Source organism: Platalea leucorodia, assembly GCF_965183815.1.
Source record: "Platalea leucorodia genome assembly, chromosome: 1".
In the NCBI taxonomy this organism is placed as follows: Eukaryota; Metazoa; Chordata; class Aves; order Pelecaniformes; family Threskiornithidae; genus Platalea; species Platalea leucorodia.
In genome coordinates this window covers 150,228,209-150,253,411 of record NC_138823.1, presented here as the reverse complement: position 1 = coordinate 150,253,411, position 25,203 = coordinate 150,228,209, and the positions used below count along the sequence as shown (strand labels likewise).

At 39.4% G+C, this 25,203-nt stretch overlaps 1 protein-coding gene across 1 annotated transcript in view; it reads right to left on the bottom strand.

Moving 5' to 3' along the window:
• LOC309598783 (myosin-IIIa-like) overlaps positions 1-25,203 on the bottom strand; it is a gene marked incomplete at both ends in the record, with an annotated part of 68,368 nt that overhangs the window by 15,084 nt on the left and 28,081 nt on the right. The window contains 12 exons of the mRNA XM_082329699.1: positions 179-308; positions 1,002-2,014; positions 6,323-6,409; positions 7,062-7,224; positions 8,734-8,845; positions 10,947-11,152; positions 13,204-13,281; positions 13,913-13,992; positions 16,122-16,292; positions 16,413-16,542; positions 18,288-18,376; positions 19,462-19,615. Of these exons, the coding sequence (XP_082185825.1) occupies positions 179-308; positions 1,002-2,014; positions 6,323-6,409; positions 7,062-7,224; positions 8,734-8,845; positions 10,947-11,152; positions 13,204-13,281; positions 13,913-13,992; positions 16,122-16,292; positions 16,413-16,542; positions 18,288-18,376; positions 19,462-19,615 (2,413 nt within the window). The remainder of the gene's footprint in view (positions 1-178; positions 309-1,001; positions 2,015-6,322; positions 6,410-7,061; positions 7,225-8,733; positions 8,846-10,946; positions 11,153-13,203; positions 13,282-13,912; positions 13,993-16,121; positions 16,293-16,412; positions 16,543-18,287; positions 18,377-19,461; positions 19,616-25,203) is intronic.

Here is a 25,203-nt window from a genome sequence, read left to right as displayed (position 1 = left end):
ATGTTCCAGACATGTACTGATATGGGGCTTAATACAAGAAAGAACAGCCTGAGTTATATGAGAAGCCAGAGCTAACTCATCTGCTAGGTCCCTGGCCTTTAAAAACATGACTGGGAGTTGCTTCTTGACATTCCTGTTTACAAATGAAAATTCTGCTAACAGTAAAGTTCAACATTACCTGACTGACAAACATGAGAAGAAAGCCGCCCGTTATCTTTGGACAGCATCACAGGTCTCAGCTGATGTGACAATATCATTTCATTCAATTTTTGCTGCAATGCTAAGTAGTCTTCGGATAATTTTGATATCTGAAAAATATAACGCAGGATATTATATCATTATATAAATTAGTATATATGTTCCAAGGTGATCAAAGGTAAAATAGTAGACTAGAGAATGAATTTAAAAGGTATTGCTCCAGGTACTGCAGTGTAGGCCCCTACCACACTTACGTCCCCATCCCCCTTTAAAAAAAAAAAGGGGGGAAGAAAAAAAAAAAGACATGTAGGAAACTCCACACTGCAGCCCAGTCCTGCAGCTACTTCATATTGGTTCACACATAGGAGCAGACGGTGCCTTGCTGATGCAAAATAGCTTCTACAGCTGTAGGCATAATTCTGTGCACATGTGTGAGTCCCTGACATTGACATAGCAACTTTTAGTTTCATTTAGAGGCATTTCAGAAATTTACTGAATTAATGGCCTTGCCTAGTAAATGCACATTTCAACAAACAAAGGCAAAGCTTCTGCATTTAACCTAAACCAGGTTAAAATGAACATAATTTTTTGCCAGTGATATAACTTTGTCTTTCCCTCCTTCCTGAAAAGGGTATTTTCTCTTGCAGCCCAAAATATGCATTTTTATAGAATACTCATTAAAATATCTCAGTCTCAGTTTGGAGAGTAAAACCTTGGTGCCACTGAAGCCAGTAAAATAACTTTGCCATTCTGTCACTGCTCAGAGTATTATGCTCAACATACGTAGCTTATAAGCTTCTTACCTGCCGCGAAAAGGCTGCCAAATCACAAGCCTCTTTCTCTGAGTCTCCCTTCAGTGTCTTAGTGTCTTCAGTCTCCGTACCGGTGCTTTCCCTATCTTTTGTTGTTTGGGGATCATTATTTTGAACATGCACTGCTTCTGTTGGCTCATTTATAGTTTTCTCTTGACTTTTGCAAGGTAGTTTCCCTTCTTTTCTGAGTTGCCCCCTCCTTCTGTAACCCCGGTAACTGCTCTGAATAACCACTGCTGCCTTCTCTTTGACTTCTGGACCCTGTTTTTCTGCCTCAACTTGCTTCCATGAGCCTCTTAGTGACTCTTTTCTTATAATTCCTTTACATCCTGTAGGCATCACTGTTTCATGTTTCAGGTGATTTCTTTCCACATCCCTGTCAGTCCTGGGCTGGACCACAGCAGATGCTTGATCTTGCCTATCTGCACCAAGTGTGTCTTGATTACCTTGCTCTTGCTGGAGACTAGGTTCAGCTGTGATTTTGACAGAAGATCTGATGGACAACTCTTCCAAAGAGGCCTGTTCTTCACCTTCACCAACATGTTCTACTGCAGGGTTCTGCTTCACAGAAGCTCCCTCTCCTTCAGTAGATGTTTTCTGTTGCTCCTGTACATTCCCTGTGTCACTGTACCCAGAGCACTCACTGTCAGTAACAGCATCAGCTTCATCTTGAGTCTTCTCATTTGCTGCTTCTTCCAGTGTATCATTTTGAGCTGGCTGCAGTTGTGCTTCAAGGAATTCCACAGCAGATAATTCTTCCTCTGCTATTTTTTTGTGCTCTTCCTTTATTTTTTTACGGACTCTGTAGCCTCTGTAATGGCTCTGAACAATGACAGCTGCTGCTTCTTCTGTTTTAGGAAGGGCACTCTTTACTCCAGCTGGACTTTTCTCATTATCTTGAAGTTCTTTATCCTTTTCTTTTTCGCTAATAGATGCTGCATTTTCAGTTTGTTTCTTTCTAAGTGATTCCCTGAATGGAATAGAGTTTTGAGCAAAAATTATAGCTGAAGGAGATGAAGGATAGTGACAACTTTACAATTACCTTTGGTGGTGTTTGTGTACTAAATGGCAATTTGATACATTGCAACATGGGAAAGATTTAGTGCATATAGCTGGAATTAAAGATAGCATACCAATCTCTGTCTTTCTGATGATCATTATTTCTTAAAGTGAAAAGGGACATCCCTGTTAAACTCTTCATGGACAATTGCTAGGGGGACAATCTAGGCTGCACGAGGGCTGATAAAACAGTAAAGAATTAATTTAAATGTTAACAAAAACATAAGGCAGAAGCTTTTTAGCACCTTAAATATGTATAAATACACACAATTCTAAATGTATTAATGAAACAAAAGTGCCTCAAGTCACACTAGGAATGCAAAAAGAATGATCCTGGACGTAGGTCCAGGTCAAATTTAAAAGAGCTGTTCCCTAAACTGTCTTTGTTACTATCAATAAAGCTTCAGTGCCAGGTGAAATCTGCCACCCTGTTCCTTCCCTCTGAAAGACTCTGGACTCCACAGCTGTTTTCCACCTCTCTGGACTGGTCTCCACCTACTTAAATGCTATCACTGAGAAAACGAGGGTGATGAGCGAAGTGCTACAAAGTAGCTCCATTTCAGAGACTGGGACTACAACTGCATTGCAGAGATATTTAGAATGTGATTCACTTCACCTAACTTTTAGCTGTTTGACCTGAGCAAGACATCTGGGTTCCCACTGTCATCACCTTTGCTTATCTCAAACAGTGACTTTAAGATGAGAAGAGCAGTTTTTTGCAGATGCCTATTTCTCGCTCTTGTCTGAGCACTTTTTATGATGAGCTAGTTCCAAAAAGAGACTCATCTACAGATTACATTAACATTACAGTTAAGCACAATATTGTTGATCTTTCCCCTAAATATGTCTTTATTCCCTAGGCTTAAAAATATGAGAAAATTGGCTACTGACAGTAAAAACCTCCACATAAACGTACATTACCTCTGCATACATATCGAGAATAATCCTAATTTGCTTCACTTTTAGCTTACATCGCTGTTCTTCAGCAGTGTAGTTACTGAAAAGGGACACATTTGAGTGACATAAGAGATAGAAAATAACACTACCTCCTCCTTTTGAAGATCTTCCTCTCCTTATATCCCCTGTAGTGAGACTGAATTGTTATTGCTGCTTTGTTTCTTGTCTCAGTTAGTTCTTTTCTCTTCTTCCTGAGTAAGTATCCTCTGGCAACTGATACAAATTGTAATATAAAATAATGTTAGGCAACAAGCAATGGGTGTCCCACACATTTCAGAGAGTCAAATGATAACAGCATTACACAAAAACCAATAAGGAAATACGGACCGGGGTGGTTATTATGATTATGTTCTATCTGAAATACTATTCTGTCCCACAAAACCTTTTTGAGATTTCAGAAAACTGTACCCATTCCACATGAGGATACAAGTTCATTCTTTGTATTTTATTGGACTAAAGAAAATACAGGAAGATGCAGAACGAAGCAGAAGCATAGTGCTATATAAGTGCCTCTAGAACGCAGTGCTCTCAGCTTCATCTACCTGCTTTGCCTGATTCAGGCAATTGATTTGACTCAGTCTTTCATTTCCCTGGGAAATGCCTGATTATCAGGCTATAGAGATTACCAGGCTCTCTTCTGGCACAGGCTTGGAATTAGCTGAACATTCACCAGATCAGAGAGAAACTGAAAATTTTATAGCTCAGCAGTTACAGAAGACTTAGCTCATGCTCCTTTTGCAAAGACTCATTATTCAAAATGAAAAAGCTCAGCATGAAAGATGTGCTAAGCTCCACAGTAACCAGGTGCACTGTGGAAAGGGTGCTTGCTACTTGTGCTTTGTGGGAGGCACAAGTTCAAGTTTCTGGTCTGAACCAGGACGAATAAGGACTCAAACATGGGTCTTCCCTGAGACACGTAGGCGCCGACTAGCCACTAGGGGCTTGATGCAGTTGCCGGCACATAGGTATCTAGTGCCATCTGAAGTGCTCCAGGATAGCCAAGGCATCTGCATGGAGCTGGCAGAAAGAACCAGACAGACAGGACTTTCTGGAGAGAGAAAGTTGGGTATACCACGTGAAATAAAGCTAGAGGCCAGGCAAGATAACCTAGAGCATCTCAAATGACACTAGATACCAATACAGGGGCAAATGAGCTGAGCATTTGGTGGTTTTGCATAAAACGAATCGAACTCTAGGCTCTGCTAAGAGGAGTTTAGACACCTAGGTCACTTTCAGACATCTACACTGAAATGTCTTAATCAGAAACTGAATTGCATTCAGAATGTTACTTCAAAAATTCCTGAACTTGCAAATAATTTCCTAATGGGAACTGGCACAGTCTCCACAGTGCTGTGATTTGGACAAGTCTGCAGTTCCAGGGATTCAGCACAAATCCACTAATCCATGGCAAAATAGAAAGAACATAGTGTTTTGTCAAAATATTTCTGTTGAACTCAACTTCCAAATGCAGTACCAAGACTATGGGGACAGAGGATTGAGGTGATTTAAATACCCTGAGGAGATGGTAGTTATGGGACCTCTTACTCCAACTCTGCTGAGAGTGTTTTGCATCACAGGGAAAGGTCAAGCTCATTTAAGAATGGGAAGGGAGCATAAGCAGTCTATTCTAACACATTCATATAACTTGGGGCTAGGTTTTATTTGCTTTAGCATTCCCTACTCACAATTTAGACCAACTTGGGCTCCACTAGATGCAGTGGTTCAGTGTAAGAAGCACTGTATAAAAGGAACATAAATTACATCTTGATAATTGGATATAGGATAAAGGAACCCAAATACTATGGGAAGTGGCACAATTGGTTTTTATACTGCAGCCTGACCAGACCTTAAAAAAGTGTAAATTATAAAGCACTTGAAATAATTCTAGAGTTTCTTGGACTTCTGAGCTAATCCTCCTTCCATTTTCACACAAATGCAACTCAACAGGAGTTATTTTGAAATAAATGAAGTTACACTGTGAATGGACATACCAATATAAGCTAAGTCTGGTCTTTTTAGACTTATTCTGGTTCACCTTCTAAGTTTCCTGATAGGAAACTATGAGAAACTATGAGATAGTGGCTGTCTAAGCTTTGTTTTTGAACTGGAAGAGGAGTTTTGTATTGCTTTAGAAATAAATGGGGGGAAAAAACTGTGAGCGCTAAGTGAAAATGGACTTCCATTTTGTTCTGGCTTCTCATGCACTAAAAAAAGTTGAAATGAAACTGCACACAGGACAGAGAAGGTGGACAAAAGGTGGACAAGAAGAAACATTGGGGAGATCAACAAACAGAGCAAAGTGGTAAATTCATACTTTTGCATTTGCTAAATATCCTAAGATAACTGACAGCTTTCAGATGTGTAATTATTTCTGGCACATCACTGCATTTTATTCTCATTTTAGATTGTTTTCTCCACTGGTGAAGTTCTACTAACTGTGGTGAAGTGCTCTTCGGTACACACTAACATTGGCTCAGAGCAATTAACAGATGCATCTGACAATGACTAAAACTAGCACTGGTGTTGGTGTATACTCATGAAGGCATATCTGAGGTAGTTTAAATCTAGATAGCTGGGTACTGGCAGCACTAGCTTACATTTGGGGTTGCCACCTTTGTAATTACTGAAAGTGCTGTGCAGATTTGTGCCAGCTGTTTTCAGACCTGTGCCTCTCTAGTTGTACTACTGCTGCTTTCAGAGCTGCCTCGACTACCTTGGGCTCAGGGACATCTCTGCAGGGACAGGGGTGAGAGAAATATAGGGAGGAAAAAGGGATGTCACATAGCATACATCTGTGCCCAAAGTGATTATTGCTGCAGAAGAGAAGGAATATTTTGCTAGGTTGGATTGAGCGATGGCAAAAAAGAATCAGAGACATGAGAGAAATTAGAGGTTGTAGTCTTCTCAAACAGAACTATTACTGATACATAACAAAACCTATTCCTAATCTAACAGCACACATACACATATTATATGCAGATAGTATCATATGGGCCTTCAACAATATCAGCTGTAATATTTAGACATATCAGACTAGGAGTGAAAAGCCTTGCTACGGCGTTTAACCAGCCCACTTCACAGCTGTGGAAAGTGGCTCTAAGCTACTTTGAGGTACAGGTAACAGAATACATTGACCCATTTCAACCACTGTATATAGATACATAATAGATAAATTATACCTCAGAATGTGTAAATGAGCATAGTCAATCAATGTAGCTAGGTAACAGCAAAGAATCAGGATCAACATATTGTGTACAGATAGCACATTAAAAGCTACGAAAGCAAACAATTCTTACTTGCTTGAAGTCTAGTAATATATTCTTCCACTTTTTTATTACGTTTTGCTTTTGTGTATTCTTTACGAGCAACAAAACCCCTGTAAGCTGAAAAGAGATGTCAAAAATTAAATAATCCATTAAGTACACAAAAGGCTGTAAGAATAAAAAAAGTCTGGAAGGAATTACAGACCTCCATTAAAATATTCATAAATATTTTGCAGGCTTTATCTTTCAAAAAAATGGCAAACAATCACAAGCAGTAAATCTACATAAAACCTATGTTTTCTGGTGAGTAAAGTTATTATGAATGAAATGAATACAAAACACAAGAGAATCAGAATGTAAAATAAGATGTTTGAAATGAATTAAAAATTTCAGTTGATGTCTCCATCAACAGTGTAATTGGTCTTATTATCTAGGAAGGTTAATACATTTTATTTCCATTATTATATTATACAACCTTGTCAGAGCATGCCAGAATATTATTAATAACAGTATCATCTGTGCAATCACGTCCTTCCAGTGTTAAAATTGTCTTTTAAATGTAACATTGATAAACGTAACTTCAGTAAAGAGATTGTCATAACCTGGTTAAAAGAAATTTTTCTTCATAAGAACAGATATCACCAAGTATAAGATATTTTGTCAAATGTAACAGCAGGAAGACAGCAAAATCCACATCCAGCATGCACATCCATCATCAACTGTACACACGCACTAGCTTTAAGTAAAACGTTAAAAGTTTTAAAGCTATTACCTGACTGTATTTTAATAGCACTTTGTTCCCTTTGTTCCTTTATCTTTTTGTATCTCCTTGAACCCAGCCACCCTCTGACACAAGCTTGAATCAAAATAATCATGTCAACTGTCTCCTTCCGCATTAAATTTAGCTGCTCCACGTGATAGTATTTGAGGAATACCTTAAAAAGAGTAAGCATATAAGCAAACGTTTTAATTACCCTCCTAAGCCCTGTATTCACTCAATCCATTTAACATCAACATGAGTTACAAGTTGGTTTCAAATGATGAACGGACTCTTTAGCTGTAGTACCTAAAGGATCATTCTTGTTAAAGATAGCATTTGATTGTTCAGGGTACTAGTTTACCTCACTCCCCCCTTCAACATCTTTTGTCAGTGCCTGCTTATTCATGCTTTCATGGGAAAGTGTTTTAAAGTCCCAGTGCAAAACTTCAGTCTGTAACTATAAATCTGTTTTCAAAACTAGGAGGCTGACAGTTTTGCTAACCTCACAAATCTGATGTATGTTACATAAAGGTGATCCAAATCTGGAACCTTCAACCCCTCTGCTTTCCAATTAAATCTAAGGCATTGTTTATTTACTACATTGCTTTTATCAAGCATGAAGCTCATATAACCCCTGAAAAACTAGTCCAGCACAAGGGATACAAGCACATTCCTGGTGTCTATCAGGATGAAATAAAATGTGTAGAAAGAGCTTGTACAATTAAGACAATAATTATGCTTATTTTGCAGAATTCCCCCAATCTTTCATCACTCGTTGGTACAGATACAGGTTAACCCTAATTAAAGTAAACGTAAGCTATAGATCTCACATCTCAAGATATGATTCCTTTAGCTGCATGTTGTCCATTAGCCTCACTAAGACAGCAAAGGGAAATAAAGGTTGAGGAGGAGGTAACTTCATGGCTTCTGTCCCACCTATCCAGGAAGATGTCTCAGAATAAGAACAATTGTTTCTTCTACACTGAGGTAATTTCATATAGTTTAGGATCCATCTCTCTCTCTATCCATATCCTTCCTGGGCACTTGTGTTACATTAGCATATAGAGAGACTTGGTGCAGTACTTCTCTGACGCTTCTTTTCTCTGGCAGACCTCCTGAGATCTGTCAGTTGGGGGTGGGTGGGTGTCTCTCTCTGGCATGCTGGGAAGACTAGTGAGCTAGAACCAAAAGCAAGAGTATGGGAACAGACATGCGTTTCTCTTATAATAAAGTCTTCCTCCCACTTCACATATATGGGATCATCCTGCTATCTCTTCCCCCAGTGCTCACCAAAGTCTGCCACAGAGGCCTCCACCTGGAAAGCCAAAATCTTTTCCTCTCCCTTTGTGAGTCTGATTGCTCCAGGGAAGAAGTATAACTTCTTTTTCTTAAGAAAGCTTGGACTAAGCTCATCCTTACTATCACATTTTTTGAAAGAAAATGCAAGCAGTGTTGTTGTCACGTATTGCTTTGCACTGTGGCCTCCCTAAAGCCGATCAGAATTTTAACACTCTACAGGGTCAGTATTTCAGCCAGGTATCAGGGAACAGTACCCAGCAAAGAGTGGTCTTTTTTTAAATAGAGACCAAGAGCTACCCCAACCAGATGGGTGAGAAAACAAATTGCTTAATAAGTTAACAATGACATACTGCAATAATGCAGATACACTATATTAAAAAATTACTTTAGTTTTTCCAAGAACCCAGTTGTCAAGGCGGGCTTTTTCCAAGATGGCAGCACAGGTTTCCGGGCTGACTGGAGGATCATCATTTGTTTTGTAACAGATGAGGTAATACCTAAAGACAAATATATGATTATTTATTCCATTAATAGTGAACAATAGATGCAAATACATTTAAACCATTCATTTAAATAATAAAAACAGTAGCACGAAAGAAAACATAGCACTGAAAAAACCAAAACAGCATATGAACAAAATTGCTGTGATTTATATGCAGTACTGAGAAACCCAATCAAAAGGGGATGAGTGACACATTGCATGCCCTAGAGGGTTGTTTAATTCTGTATCAACACCAGAAGGCTTTTAAAAAGTGTGCAACCCGAGTAGAGTTGTGCACCAGTTCTTTGGCTCTCTGCATTCTGTGAAAGGGGTTTCAGTGGCAAAATAAAAATATTTTTAAAGCTCTTCTGCCTAAATTAGCTTATTTCATATCTAGAAATGTCATGAAAATTTCATATCTTACCTCACGTGCTAGACCATCTACCTTTGAGATAGTTAACATGATGTGAGATGCATCCCAGCACTTGTTACCTCCTTGGATTCAGCTTTGCAGATCCTTTTGGAACATACATGTGCCATTACATATGACATATCATATGTAAGCATTTAATCTGGCAAACTCATTACTCAGAATTAATTCTGACTAGGAAAAGAGGTCAGGATGCTCATGCATAAAAATTACCCATAACGTACCCACTCAGCTGCTGAGTAGGAAAGTTCTTGTGTGTTCCAGGACTTTCCAAAATGCTCCATAACAAAATGAACCATACCTATCTTGTTTTTTTTTAATTAATTCAGGAAAATGACATGAATTATGTGTGCTTCCTGACAGTACATTCTGCTTTTTTCTTGTTATTCAGCCTTTATACACAAAGCTTGGGTTGTACCAGCTTTAAATAATGGTAACAATTATTTCCTCACATAATAATAAAAAAGAGACAATGTTGATTCTTGCATTATCACCAATTCCTACAGCTCCTTTTTTTTTTACTACACAATGAATTGGCTTATTTTTATTCTAACAAAATAATTATGCCATTATCCCAGGTCTACCTGTAACTCTCAATTATTAAAAAAAAAAAAGACAAGGAGATAGATACTTAATAAAATCCCCTTTTATTTGAGGGCCATATCCTCAGTGCCAGAGATCTGCACAGCCTCACTGCAAACAGGGGCACGCTCTCTGGAGAGCTACCCTGTTATATTCACTGCTTTCCTCTCTTTTACCTGAACAGTAAAATTTTTTATAAAAAGCAGTGACCAAAAGCCACAGCACATCTTGGTGCAGTGATAACTACTTTTTCCCATGCTGCACTCTTCCAAAACAGTAACAGTCCCAGGATTATTCCTTCCAGAAACAGCACTATAAGAACATCACTTTGTTCTTCCTCTCTGTCGTGCACCTGCAGCATTCTGCTGCTAGCTCTCTGTTTCTAGTGCACTATTACTTTTAAGTGCTTCTGTCTGAATGGGTGTTGCTTGCTTCTTCCCAGTTTTGATCTCCATTCCATAAATCTCAGTTCTGATTGAGGCAAATATGCAGGGTCTTTATTTGTAAGGGAGAAGTACAGATTAAGTGCTTAGGATTAATTTTTTGGGGTGGAGAAAGAGAGACAGTTAAAGGAATTGTAAAATAGTGACTCTTCTTCTTAACAAGTGACTAATACTTAGAAATTATATTTTAAACAAAATTATGCACTTAATGAACTTCTCAGCCCTAGATTAGCAACACCAAATTATCATCCACCCTGCACAAACAGATGCTGCACAGTGCTGAACATCAGGAGGTAGAGAAACTGTGGTGCTCCTTGGATGCTATTGCTCCAAATTCTCAGCTTTAATTTGAAGCATTACATTTCTAAACCTCAAGTCTTTGAAGAAAAATTGCAGATTATAAGCAAGACAATTTTTACCCAAATGTGCAGGGAACCTGAAACAATCATCCTGAGATGCATCATCTTCCCCTACCAATCCAAAACAGGTCCACTAATCTTGTGCCTGCACTACTCTTTGTCATCCAGTTTGTAATCTTCTTTGTCACAGGAAATGTCTTTGTATTTTTTTCTTTACAGACTATACCAAAGATGCTGCTGATGCTTAGCAAACACTGAGCAGCAATGATAGGAGAGAAAAAGGCTTCTTCACATCAATGTTACCGTTTTATGAAGTTAGCGAACAGTATACGGTGTGAATAACCCTGTCTTCGAATTCTTGCTGTCTCCAGAATTCCCGTGTAACGCAGCTGAACCAACACTTTTTCTTTATCAAACTTGTTTGCCTGCCGGTCGTTGTTTGGCTTGATGCACCTGACAAAATGAGGCTGGCCGACAACCATTTTGGATAACAAATCCATCAGAGAATACTGCAAGAAAGTAACAAGATATCTGCCACCAGGATATTTATAAAACTTGTATATAGGTCCATGTGTAGCTGAAATTTTATTTCATATGATCAGAATGATGTCCAAACCCATTTACATTTCAGTAAGCTGGTACTTTAATGGTAGATGAACTAAATGACCCAACAACAATTCTAGCTTTGATAAGATCTCTAAGTTACTAGCATATACTACTTGAGAGAAACACTGATTCCAAATGGATGTACCAAACTCCACCCAGAACATTCTCACAAACTGCCATAATGTCTAACATATGACAGGAACTCTCCTTAAACTTACTTGCTTCTCTTGGAGCCTTGTTAGGTAATTATCGCCCACTCTTTCTTTTTCCTGTTGTCACCTATTTGAAGATCCTTACTGACCCAGAGAGTAAATCATCTGTCTATGGATGGGAAGAGCAGCAAGCCACTAAATATTGCCATCCCTTCATTAGACTGGAGGAAACTAAGACCACCCCAGAAGAGAGGCTGCTTAAACTGCTCTGATCTAGCACGTCCTGTTCATTGTATAGGCTGATGGTGATATTATAGCTGCCCTGCCAAGAGGAAACTTTTGAGGAAGGCAAAACTAAAAGTACACAAAATCACAGTTCCAAAGTTGCACTTTTCCCACCTCACCAGGGTACCAGGCTAGCAGAGGGGATGCAGTTTGTAGCTCCCCATGCCAGCTCCCGTCAATCTGGCTGTAAACAAACTTGACTGGTGTTTTGTACAATTGCTTCATGGGAGAATCTTATTAAAACACAAATGAAGAGGCTCATTCCTCAAGATTCAACCTGACTCAACAGAAAGAGGCAGCCAGGAGGTAATGCAATTCAGCAGTAGGTTGGATATATGAAACTAGTGTAGGACATCAAGAGCCATATGTTTCCTATTAAAATGTGCAATTCCGTTCTGGACAAATACTGTACCATGCAACAAAGTGCTTAATTAGCTTCATCACTAGTGTGCCAATCGAACACAAACAAGTAGGACATGCTAATGGGTATTTTTTTTTTCCCACTCAGTCTGAGGTGTCAGATGCTTTTCTCAATCACCCATAGATTTTGGCATATGAGTAAACCACTGGGGCTGAAGCTGAATCTTCATTTAGGAGCATTAGCTAGCATGATCTGAGCAGGGATTTCCACTACAGAAAATAATAACAGAAAAGTGTAAATATAATTAACTCATTTGCAGCCTCTGATGCTAGATGTGCTGGTAATGCACTGAATCACAGACATTAGGTTTGAATGAGATTCAATAAATTTTTCCATCTAGAACTTTAAAACACCATGCATCTTTGGACCACCATGATGTCTAGGCTGAAATTATCCTTCGCTGTCTACAAAGCTGTGCAGTTGTATCTACTAAACAGAGATCTTGCTCCTTACTGTTCTCTGTCATAGATGTAAATAAACTCTTACAGGTCATGAACATCATCTCAGCCATCTTTATGTCTTTGTTGGGAGAGATGACTAAATAAGAGTTGAAAATTCAGAGCTGACCCCATGTGAACCAACTCTGTGCACCATTTTGGAGGAAAGAATGCTGTTCACAGCTATTTTCTATTGCAGGACCAGCAGCACAGCCAGTGCTTGGGAAGGTCAAGAGCCCTGCTGAAGGAGCCACAGGGATGGACTCAGGACAGCCTCTGCGCAGTGACCATCAAGATCTTTCTCTGGAGCTCCTGCTTGAAATTAACTGTGCTCTCTTGCTTAAACTCTTAAAGAAATGCTATACCACTAATGTCCAACCTCCCTTTATCTCCCTTGGTGGAAAAAAAAGCAAGTGAAAGATTACTATCGATCATCGTACATCATCATGCCAGAAATGTGGCTGTGTAATCAAGTACAATTAAAGATGAAACATCACAATCTCTCTAGATATTTGTACTGCACAGACCGCTGCAACATATATGCAGTTCACAAACTCTAAATGGATCACTGTTGACTCTCAACAGGTGCGTTTCAAAAGGTGAAAGAATAAACATTCATTCTACTCTAGAAAAAATTATTAAAAGATCTGCTATCTTACTCTAAAATAAGAAGCAACTGTCTGTGTTTTCATGCTCGTTGTCTCTCTTGGATGATGTCCGGTATCTCCTGCTTCATTCTATAAAGATGAAGAAAGAAATTGACACTTTTTATCTCTGTTGAGCCTGTAGTGCCCTATGCAATGCTACAACAAAGCACCCCTCAGAGAACACCATTAATAAAAAAAAGTATTCTAAACACAAAAAGTTACAGCATGATCACTAGCACAAATCAGTTACACCAGTACATTACATTACTTTGCTACACAATACACAAACGTTCACACACAGAGGACACAATTTGATAATGGAGCATCTAAATAACTGCCACAAATAACCTGACAATGTCTGAGGTCCCGTCTGTTATTTCATCATCACTTTTATTTTGGTAGTTCTCTAAGGAACTTGACTATATTCCACACCAATATTTTAACTTCTCTTTTTGCTACAATACAGCTAGGAAATAGTAATTTTTTTTCCTCTGAAGTTGTTATAAAACTATAGCCAGAAAGAAGGGAAATGTTAGATTTTTACCTCACGGAAGGAATATGAATTGCACAACACAAAGATATCCAGCTAAACAGAAAAGAAAATAGGAGAGGGAGAAAAACCAAGGAAGGGGTTACTTGCTTACTTTTAGTATCAATAACAGTATTGCCTTTCTAGTTTAAATTAGGGTTCAATGCAGAATCACAAAATGAGTTTTCTTACCTTTGTGTGACTGATTGATTTCTGGGGGGTCCACATTTGGTAACTGATTGTAGTTTTGCTTTTAGTGTGTGCCAGGTTACCTATGGGAAGATGAAAGAAAGCAACCTACCAAAATGCTTACATCTCATCTAAACTAAAAACTATGCTGAACCATCTTATTCATTCCCCCATTGTAACCGTATGATTATAAAGGTTGTTGAGTTTTTTGGAGTATGTCCTCATTTCCCCTTTCACCCTTGGGATGGAACAAACGCTGAAGTAGTTGCATGAAGATGGAACATGGGCTGAATTTTCTTCCTTCAGCACTTATGTCACCTACTAGAGCAAAAAACCAAACAAACAGACTGCTGCAGAAAATAAGAAAGATACACCTTAGAGCATCCATGTGGTTTTACCCTAAGGATGTTATTGTTCTATTCTAGTTCTAAGGCTACATATATATTAGTTTAAAAAAAAAGAGCTAGCACCCTTCTCTGGCCCTGAGGGCAAGTGACATGGCATGACTCAAGTCTATATAGCTAAACTCTGTACTTCACTACTCTTTTAACCTTCTGGTAGAAATAAGGTTGTATCTTTCCACAGAGCTTGTTGGAAACCATCGCTGGCCTGTGCTTTCTCTTGAAGTGTGCCTGGGAATTTCTGGGAGACTGCTAGCTGACATGGTCCAAAACTGTCCCAGGGAGGCATGCTAACAATTAATTAGAATGAGCAAGCCTGTGGGAGTGTTTCAGCTACTGTTCACTGGCCCTGTTTGCTTTACTAGCATAGACATAGTCTTAAGAGTCTAACCTTGGAATTCTTAATCAAGTAATATATTATGACAACCTGAAGGACTAGGTGCATTGGAGTGGTTTACACAGACACTGGTCTTCTAAAAGAATAATGAAAATTCTGCTGAGCTTTCCATCATGTCCCTCTATGTTGATAAACCCCAACCATTGCTGCATGCTGCCATTGCTTCTGCTAATGACATAACACCTCTGGAATCTCACTCTCCACTGGGAGAGCCTGTAATCTCTCTGTGCACAACTACTATCAGTAAGAGGTGGATAAGATTTGGATAAACAGCTGCAAATACATGGCATGCTGAGCTAATACATCACATATTATGTGATGATATCAAGTGCTAAACCTCCCTTGGGCTTAGCTGAATATCACAGGGTGGGAAGGAAAGAGAGGATTTCTCACACCTAATTTTAGCTATCTGAAAGTGAAGTGTCTACAGGATCCCTGCTGTATTCAGTGGAGAGAGGCACCTTCAGAGGAGATTTATCCCATCCTGAGAAATACCTGAGATAGGCAAGATGGGTTGGACTCTGGGCAAACCTCTGCATTTCCACTGATTCTAGATGAGTAAGATCAGAAATCTAACTTTTAGTTGGCTATAACTGGATGGTTTGGGTCAGTTTTGAAAGGCTACAGTGTTTCATAATATTTAACAAGAAGACTAAAACAACCTTCAGAGTTATCTTGCAAAACATTACATAAGACTTGGGATCACTTCTTGGGACCATTTGGGACTTAACTTTGGCTCTACAGAAATTATAGTTTAGTATCTTAGTAGATATCAACAAGTCAAAAAGTTCAGGCAAGGACATTGAGCTCATTTTTTCCCACGAACACTGACCTTCAAGACCAAATTTTGCATTCCACCAGCAAAGCTCCCTTTGTGAAGAATAGGAGCCTTGCCAAAACCTCGGTTTCTGTAAGCTACAATAACATTTTAGAGAAATTTCTATTAGGCTCTTCCAATTTAGCTTTTCTGTTCTACCACAAGTACATCTCCCATGTAGTTGTATGAGAAAGTAAAGTACTCACTGTATGGCATCAATGCCATCACACAGGGAGTAATACAACACAATAGCAAACTGGTTGTAAGGAGACTTACCCATCATCCTAAAATGGCAGGTAGGACACTGTGCAAGGACCTGGTTCAACTAAGGTGCAACTTAGGAGTAATTTCTGTAGAAGTAGTCATATTCCTCCACCCCAACTTATGAACTTCCCGAGGAAGGGTTCACTACTAGGATCTCATCAGCTACCTATTGTAAAGGACTAAAAGACTGGAGAAATAGAGGAGTGTCTCCTCACTCTTTGCAGCAGATGTTAGGAGCCCCAACCTTGGTTCTCTACTACCTGAGAGAAAAATTGCACTGAGACAAAACAGGCAATTTATATATGCCCTGTCCAAAAAAGCCCAGTGACTTACCTGATCCTTTCTGTTCAGTCCTCAACTCAAGGGATGCACTCCACTCCCTGTCTTGCTCCCCTACCCTGAAGAGAGGACCCTGAAAGAAGCCTGTACCACTTCCTTGGCACTTGACCAGACCAATCCCTCCCCTGCAGCTTGAGATGGCTGGGGCTCCATTCTGTATAGATTCTAGGGTTGGAAAGTTAAGCCACAAAGTGTACAATGTCATCAACAAATGGTTATATGAAACCTAGCAGTGGTCATCACGAAGGCTAGAGAAGAATAAAAAGATTACCACAATAGCAATACCTGTTTTTGTAAGAGGGTGGGTTACCAACTGTCGCGTCAGATTGTTTTCAGATGATCGCAGTAGCAGCACAATATCAGCTGGCAGAGTATCTCTATTTTTGGCTAGGAATCCGCTTGCATTATATAGAACCTGTTTAAAAAGCGTATTTATGCATCTTCTGGGCTTTTGAAAAGTAATTGTAAATTTAAGCACTCTGGCATGTGGCTTTTAATATACCAAGATACACAGTTTTTCATCCATCAGGCTCAGTCTTGCTTATGGTCTTTCTTTTGATCACTGAAAGTTCTTACTTTTCAATACTGAGAACCATTATGATGCAGATCACTAAAAGCAAATCCATCATTCCAAAGCTTGAGATATTTATTTTCCCTAATGCAGATATGTTAATATTAGTTTTAGCCAGTGCGGATTTATCACTAGGACAAGTGTATTGCAGTCTTCCTTTACACCAGTACATGTGTAAATGCACAATTAACAACGCATTTGATTTCAACCATACCACACAGGATTACCTGTATGGCTGTACAATCTTTCTGTCCCATTCATATTGTGCCGTACTGGACCCAGGACTTAACACTCTTCCTAGAGATCTCTGTATCAATTATAGAGGAAGTTTGCAAAATCACAAACTGCATATTGGCAACCGAAATCTCTCTAAAACTGCCAGGAATGCTGTACCTAACTCAAAATGTACCTCCAGGGCTCTATCTCAATGATGCTTTAAAGGACCCACAAGAAAACCTGGCCTGTGAAAGGTAGAAGATACTGGCATATTTAATTTAGAAAAAAACCCTCACAAAACAACCCAGTAACAGTCTTAAATTACAAAAAAGGCTTGTAAAGGAAGAGGAAATAAATTGCTCTCCAGTTCCATAGTAAGCAGCACTAGCAGTAATGAACTTACACCACAGCAATGGAGATAGAAGTTAGACAGCAGGAGAAACTTCCTAACGAAAAAGCTTGTTGAACACTGGAAAGGGCTGATGGGGCATTGGTGGAATCCCTGTCTTCAGTGGCTGGTATCAGGAATGGTACAGGGAGAGCTGTCTCTCCGCTCCGCAGCAGTGAGATACACTATGCTGGTGAAGTGTAATTCAGCTGGAGATGGGGTTCAGAGGAGTCACTGCAGGCCTTTTGTAGCTGGCTGTCTTACACAAGGGGCAAGTTATCTTCCATCAGCTGATGGGCAGTATGTTGCCTCTTTCCAGGCCAGCTGCTCCAGCACTGCACAGACCCAACATAGTTTTCCTATGTGAGACAGCAATGCCCACTCCATACCCTTTAAAAGAGCTCAAAAAGAGGTGGGAGCCCCTGCTTTCACAAGGCAAGGTTCAGGTGACCAGTGGCATCTTGCTGCAGTGTGTCAGCAACTCCTCCTGAGTTTGAAAGGCATGTGCAGCAAGTCACCTTGTACAGGAGGGCAAGATGCTGCTCATCAAATGAAGCAGAAAGCAGGGCCTGCACTATCTGTCTGGCTGATGACAAAGTACAGAAATAAGTGATGGGGTGTAGGAGGTAGTAGAAAGAATGGAGCTGGATCCTGATTTGAAGCAGTGGGAACAAGCATCGCACAGGACTTTGAGGAACTCAGGGGAAGAGCACTGAGTTGCATTACACAATGATTATGTTTTGGTTCTTCTATAATACAGTCAGTTCATTTACCTGGTGACATTTAATAAAAATACACTCCTGCTATTGCTTTTTTTTATGAAGGAAAATAACTTTTCAATTTACTTTCGATGTGTAAGGCACTGCCAACATTTCCATGTCAGGCCTGAATAGATGAAGGCTGAGAACCAACCCAGCTGACCTCTTCTGTTTCCTTCCAGTCCTACCATTCCACAATCCCCAACTAATATCATTAGATCTCTTACCTTTCCTGCATAATGATAAATCCCAAAGGTTAGATCTACTCTTTTGGGTCTCCAAAAATATTTTGACTTCAAATTATCTTCAAATTTTTCTGAAAGGAAACACATAGCTCATCTTACTGGAGTTACTGTACAAAAACTGTCTTCTGAAGCTGTATCCCTCCAAGGATATTGCCTGACTTCTCAGACAATGCAGAGGCACAAACCAGACTCTGATGTTTTTAGGGACAAAGATACCAGAATGGTCTTGTAACAAAAGGCACTGGATAGAGAATATGGGAGCTCTTGGATCAGTTACTTACTTTATACCATTTTTTTTCTGTGTGACCTCAGAAAATCACTTGCCTTTCTAAGCTTTTGATCTTCATATATGAAACAATGTAGTAAACCTTCCTAAGGATTCCTTGGGGAATTGTGAGGAAACATTTACCAATTGATTGAGGGCCTCTGTACTGTAGACTAAAAAGTATGAGGACAGAAAGACAACAAGCTCATATAATTGCTTTAGCATCGGCATTGTTACTGGATGTTACTAATTTTTGTGATTGGGTGTTGGTTAAAACCCTCATCTGACACTCTGCACATTCAAAAGCGAGTAAAACACGGATTTAACTGCACAGAAACCCCACTGAAATAACTAAATCAACTGTAACTGCAACTATTCAGTAGCACTGAAATAGTCAGGATCTGAATTACAACGTATTTAGGTATTGTAATTTTAATTTCTGAATAGAAAAAAACAGGAAGCATAGTTTGCTGAAAGGCACTGAGGCAGGTTTGCAGCCATTACCCTTAAAAAGTACTAAAATTCTTGTTCAGATACAGCTCATCAAAAGTCTCAGAGCTGAACATGACTCAACTTTGAAAACAGTGTTCTTGGCATATGAACCTAGAGTTTTAACTCAGTTTGATCTTCATCTTTCAAGCTCTGCAGCTAAAAATTCCTGAAGGCAGGAGAATTCAAAACCTGGATCAGCAGCTTAGGTTCATTTGTACTCTTGATGTTTCTCTATCAACTTCAAAGACACATCCATCCCTGCCTCCCTCAAACATACTGTGACACTGGAATGTGGGCTCAGTAAAAACATAACTAGCACGTAGCCTAAACTGGACACGCCAAATAGAAATCTAACAGGGAGACATCCTGCAAAACTGTGGAAAAAACCCATATACTTACCTACAAGTGTCTGATCTGTTGCTTGTGGGAATCGACTTTCCTCATCCAGCAGGGACAATAAACCCATTGGTTTCTGCAGGAACATATCTAAGAGGGGCCTGTTGTCCTCGTATTCTATAACTCTTGCATCAACACCTTCATATAGGTATTCATTCTGTAACAAGCAAGAGAAGGCATGTTTTGTCTATGTATACAGAATCACTTCAGAAAATAATTCACAAACTGTCAATTGTAGCAAATTAAAACTAGATAGAAAAAGTATGCCTGGGGGCTAAAGACATCAACGTTTTGCAGGAACAAATGTCAGCTGGGATGTATCATATCACACTGTCAGGCTATAGATTTTAATTTGCCTTTGGGTATGTAAGTGCTTCCTATGGCATATTTCGTAAAGTAAGATGCTTTCCAGGAATATGCAAGGATTAAAGAAACAGAGTTGAAGAAGATAAAGTATAGTGTTTGCAGATGGAGACCTCAGTGTCTATTTACTTCCCAGGTCTGCAATGTAAAAAATACTTCTTAATCATTTAGAGCTACATTTACATTCCCAATTTGTTGCTCAGATCTGTGTGATGTACAGTGGCCAAGATTTACAGAAGTGACTATGGATTACAGAGGCCTCACTTGTTTGATCCCCCTCCTCAAACACCTGGAAAAGTTCTTATGGGGAGAATAATGGTGCATGCACTTTCTAATATGAAAGAATGGTGTACACACTTTCTAAAAATTAAATAAAATGTCTCAGGTTGGCCTCTACAACATTTTCACTCCTTTTAAGGAACTAGGGAAAGGTATTCAGCAAGATTAAAAAACAATAGAAAAGCTGGTGGGTTTTTTTGTGTTTTTTTTTTTTCTTTCCTGAAGACTGCAAATATCTTTGGATTCCTACCAGACTGAGAAAAACCTGATAACAAATGCTGTGTCCACAGTGTGTTGCAATGGTTTTATCTTGAAAATAATTTAAATTATAGCTGAAGAATACAAGAATGACTTTCTTTAATCCTTCAGCAAGGCAGAGGACAGATGTAGATCTACCAAGAGAAGGATGCTCTAGGGACTGCCACCCCTCCATTATTTTCATCTGCATTACGTAATGCAATAGCAGTTATCCACCACACAGTGCTCCCATAGATACCAGGACTGCCTTCAGTCCTGTGCGGGCTATGCTATGAAACACATAATTAAGCGTTCTGATCTACTTTAAAAATAATCCCTCTTCCAAAGGATAGGACTTTATAAAAGCATTGTATTAATGTATGGCGTTAATATCACAGTTGTGCTATCCTGAATTCATTGTGAGAAGAGTGTCATAAACATGAATGATGGCTAATATTAATGAGTTCAAAGACCTCTAACCCTGCAAGACCTCTCCTTATGTGTCATTCACTTGAGTCTGAATGAATGAAGAAGGCAATACATTGAGTGCTTTGAAAAGGAGTTAACTGCCATATACAACAGAAAAGCACATGTTATTAGACTTCCTACCTCTTAATCTCTAAGCCAGAGAGAAACAGCAAAATTAATAAAATCAGTAACACTGTCCTGGAAATACAGGTCCAAATAACTAAATCTGCTGATCCCTTCAAAAGAGAACACAGAATATATACCTAAACCCTTCCAGTATCCAGACTGATCTAATTTCCCAGGATACTCTTCACTCCTAGGATAGGTTATGGCTCAGTTTATATGCCCATACAAGGGTGTAAGCAGTAAGAATCTCTCCTACAGCCCCATGAGGGCTCCTCATCTCAGACATGTAACATTAACTTCATTCCTGTCTCCCCTGGAGCAGTGGACAGGTGGAGTTTTGCTTTTTATTTTAATCAATGACCTGAGTAGCAGGACAAGACAGGAGAGTAATAAATGTATCACTGATACAGGCAAGAAGTTAATTATATACCTGTAGGAGCTAGTGGCAGGAAGGGAATGAGTCTGGGTTATCTCCCAAAGATAACACTGGAGTAGGGGCAGCTTAACTGAGGGCTACGGCTGTACCGATGCACAGACGTTACGTTCATGAAACCAGCTGCTACTGCTTACGATTATCAAGAGTACACTTATCAAGGGGGAAAAGGGAAGAGATTGCTCAGGATGAATCTATCAGGGAAGAGTGTTTCTGTGACACTCAGACATCCTCAAACAAGCTCTCACAGACAACCTATCTAATGATTAACTTTTTCCAACTTCAAATGCTTGTGAGAGAGGCTGCTTTAGAGAGCTGATAAAAGAGTTCGCCTTGAAACTGAAAGGAGGTCTGTAAAAGCTGTACTACTACACCGTAACAGCAACACCTGCTCCCCTCCCTGCCCGGCCAGTGCGCGGCGCCTGACTTCCAAGCCTGCAGCGTATGTGACCATTTGGTCCTTTTGTGTCTGCACCTTGACAACTGAATGAGCGTCAGTGCTGACGGTTTTGGTAACGCTGCCGTAGGATACAGAAGGAGCTCACTCCATCACTTCCCATGGGCTCCTGGAGGATGGCTGATGACCAAGTCTTCCAGGCACCAGTGTGACAGATGGCTCAGAAATAAGATACCATATTACATTTTCTTACGCAATGCTGGTCTTAAACCATATTATTAGGATACGAGCAGCAAGGATAAAAGACTTAATGATGCACATCATAAAACTGTAATGAAACAGATCTTATTTGAATTAATAATCTGAATCAGCTACAGGATTCTGTAATCCCCTGTGATATTTTATGACAAGAAAGCTCCTTAAAATAGCAGCTGCTCCTTGAAATTCCAAAGCATAATCCACAAGAAAGTATTCCTATGGATGGGATGTCAAAAGGAATGACTGAGTTAGTTACACTAATACTTGGGCTCCTATCTCATCTCAGTATTGCATGATATCTTTTCTGTGATCAAAACTAGGTAATATTAGCTTGTGCAACCTGGTTTCACTTAATAACAAAAGAATTATTAAATGTATTAGGAAATCATCTTCATGTTTAATAAAAGTAATGGCATTTTGCTGAGAACATGGTATGATGACGCTTTGGTTTAAATGGGAACACCAGAGACTTACTCAGAATGAACCTTTTCCAGCTTAAAGTAGAAAACTAAATTGTCATATGAATGTAAACTAAACATTGCATATATTTAATGCAAAAAGTAGTATCCTTCCAACTGACAGTAAACGTGCCACTTCCCAAAATGTTTTAGGTATTTGACATTACACCTTTTACTTTTTACAGAAGAATCACAAATGAGAAAGAAATGGGAAGGCTGTCTTGCTGGACAATGTTACCTGCAGATCACGGAGGTGACAGAGTTAGTTTACATCAGTACCTTACACGTAAGGGAAACACCTTGAAGGACAGGACTGAAGGTGCAAAAGTTGTGCTTTTCTTAATACTAACCTAAAAAAAGCTTGGGCCAGCATTCATTCCACTTAACTATAGACACATAAAAGAAGTGACTAAGTCGAGAGCCCACATTTCCTCCCCAGTCAGTGGAGACAGAGATGGATCTATTTGTCTCCACTGACTATCAGGAATCTACACTATCTTTATCTTAAACTATACTCCCCACTTCAGCCTTTCTGTTAAATTAGGGAAAGGAGATTGCATTCAGGCCTAAAAGCCTTTGTTCTTAAACGCAAACATTAAGTCAACCATAAAGAATGAATTCCCTGAATTTTGACTTGAGTTCTCCACGTTGGCTCACAGACACTCTGCTCTAGCAGACACCCTGAGCCTTGGGTGGTGATAGTACCACTGTTCCTTCCTACTATTCCTATCACTTCTGAGGCCATATTTTTGTAGGCCACACTTCCGAGGAAAGCAAAACTGTGAATACTTTTCAGGTTCAGATAAAAAAAAGAAACCACCGACAATGCTAAAAACATATGAACAACCGAAAGTACAATTCAGCCTTATGAGTTCATTTACTATTTGGCTTCATTGCTCAAGTTGCCACAAAATGATTCACCTTCCCTAGTTATATAATCACTACTTATTAGGTTGACATGGGTTAATTGAGGACTAGGCTGTAATCAACTGATTTAGGCGTTGACTTCCCACTAGATATGTCAAATTTCATCTAAGTGCATGTGGTATGGAATTGAACATGGCAAAACAGGGAAAGAAATGAAGAAATAATGTACCTGCAAGTTTTCCTTCTCTTGAGGGAAGTGTGAAAGAAATTAAATTCTGCAGTTTTCCTTGGGTAGATCTACAGGGTGCAATGCAGTGTCGTGCTAGAGATTTCTGAGATAGCACAGAGCAGTCTGACATGTCTGTCTGGCATTGCACAGGGCTGTGGAGAGATACTAGCCTGGGACCCCAGCAACAGGACAGCTCCATCAGCATAACAGTGAGCTTGGGCTAATGAGAAGTTAATGCAAAGGTCTTGGTGACTGCTGGCATCAGCCTTCTAAACATAACTCCTGTCTTTTAGTATTAAAGACACAAACCCTTACATGTGTGTAAAGCCAGGCAAAAGGCAGGGGTCATCCTATTGTTTGGCTTTTACGCAAGTGATACTTTGTATCATTAACAAGAACAATTTCAGTCATAGGATTTTGAAAATATTCCCTTTTTTTCCATGTATAGAAAATTTAGTAATTATATTTTATATTGTCCTGCAAATGGCTTTCTCTTATTTTTCTGCAGGGAGGGTCTGTATTTACAATTACATTACTGGTGTTAACACAGGAGAGTCGTTACAGTGAACAGAAAAGATTCTGAAGCCACCTGCTTTCTTGAAGACTCTTCTTGTGATGTAAAGCTGGAACAACCATGTTATAAATAAGTGAAAAGTGATGTCTTATAATGATTATGAATCATACTGCAAATCATCCCGTGCCATTGGGTTGTAATGCAGAATAATACATTTGTCATTTCCTGGCTCTGAAAGGGGGGTATTTACACCCACACTTGCATGAACTTAATCTATATAGCTCATTCTGCACTGCTATAGTAATATCTTTGGAGACTGCTACAAGATAATATAATGAAGTTTGATATAATCTGGTGTAGTGGTGTCATGTAAATTAAAGTAGACATCTTACTCAGTTGGTATTACATGCAGGATGTGGGCACTTGTAATAGGAATATTAGGAGTGGTATAAATGAAATATGAATGGAAATGTGCGTATAAGCACCAGAATAAAGAGTGTTAGAAGAATGGCCTGTGATTTGAATGAAGAACATTTGTTCACAGCAATAAAATTGAGAAAAGTGGTGTTTACATCAAGACCCGAAGGCCTTCACTCACAGGAAAACACAGGGCAGACAGCTAGCAAATGGAACACCCTCTCAATCTAACAACAGGAGAATGGCTGCAAGGTTGCAGCACATCACGTATGCCCTTCCTTTTCCTACGAACCCACCAAGGAAACAGACAGTAGATGTATATATTCCAAACAAGCAAAACCAGATGATGACCTTGCCTAAAGATTATGGAAGCTGAAGTAAATAAGGTTCTGAGGCAAAGAATTGCCCTGTAACAACTGATGATTGCTAAAGGGTGTAAAAGATCTGTCCAAAAACTATATCAGCAAGAAGAACCTAAGAGACACGATGAAGACTTGCTAGCTGGTGTCTCTTATTCTCTGTGTCGCTCACAAATGATCCTGGACAGACCACCTGAACACACACATCCTGGTGCTTTCTACATGGGTGTGAGTCAATGAAATCTATGAAAGATTGAGTGGGAGTGGGTAAAATTGACATACTTAGAGATTCTGTAAATAAAGATCACCTTCCCCTTCCATAAGGTCTGTAATTGTCATA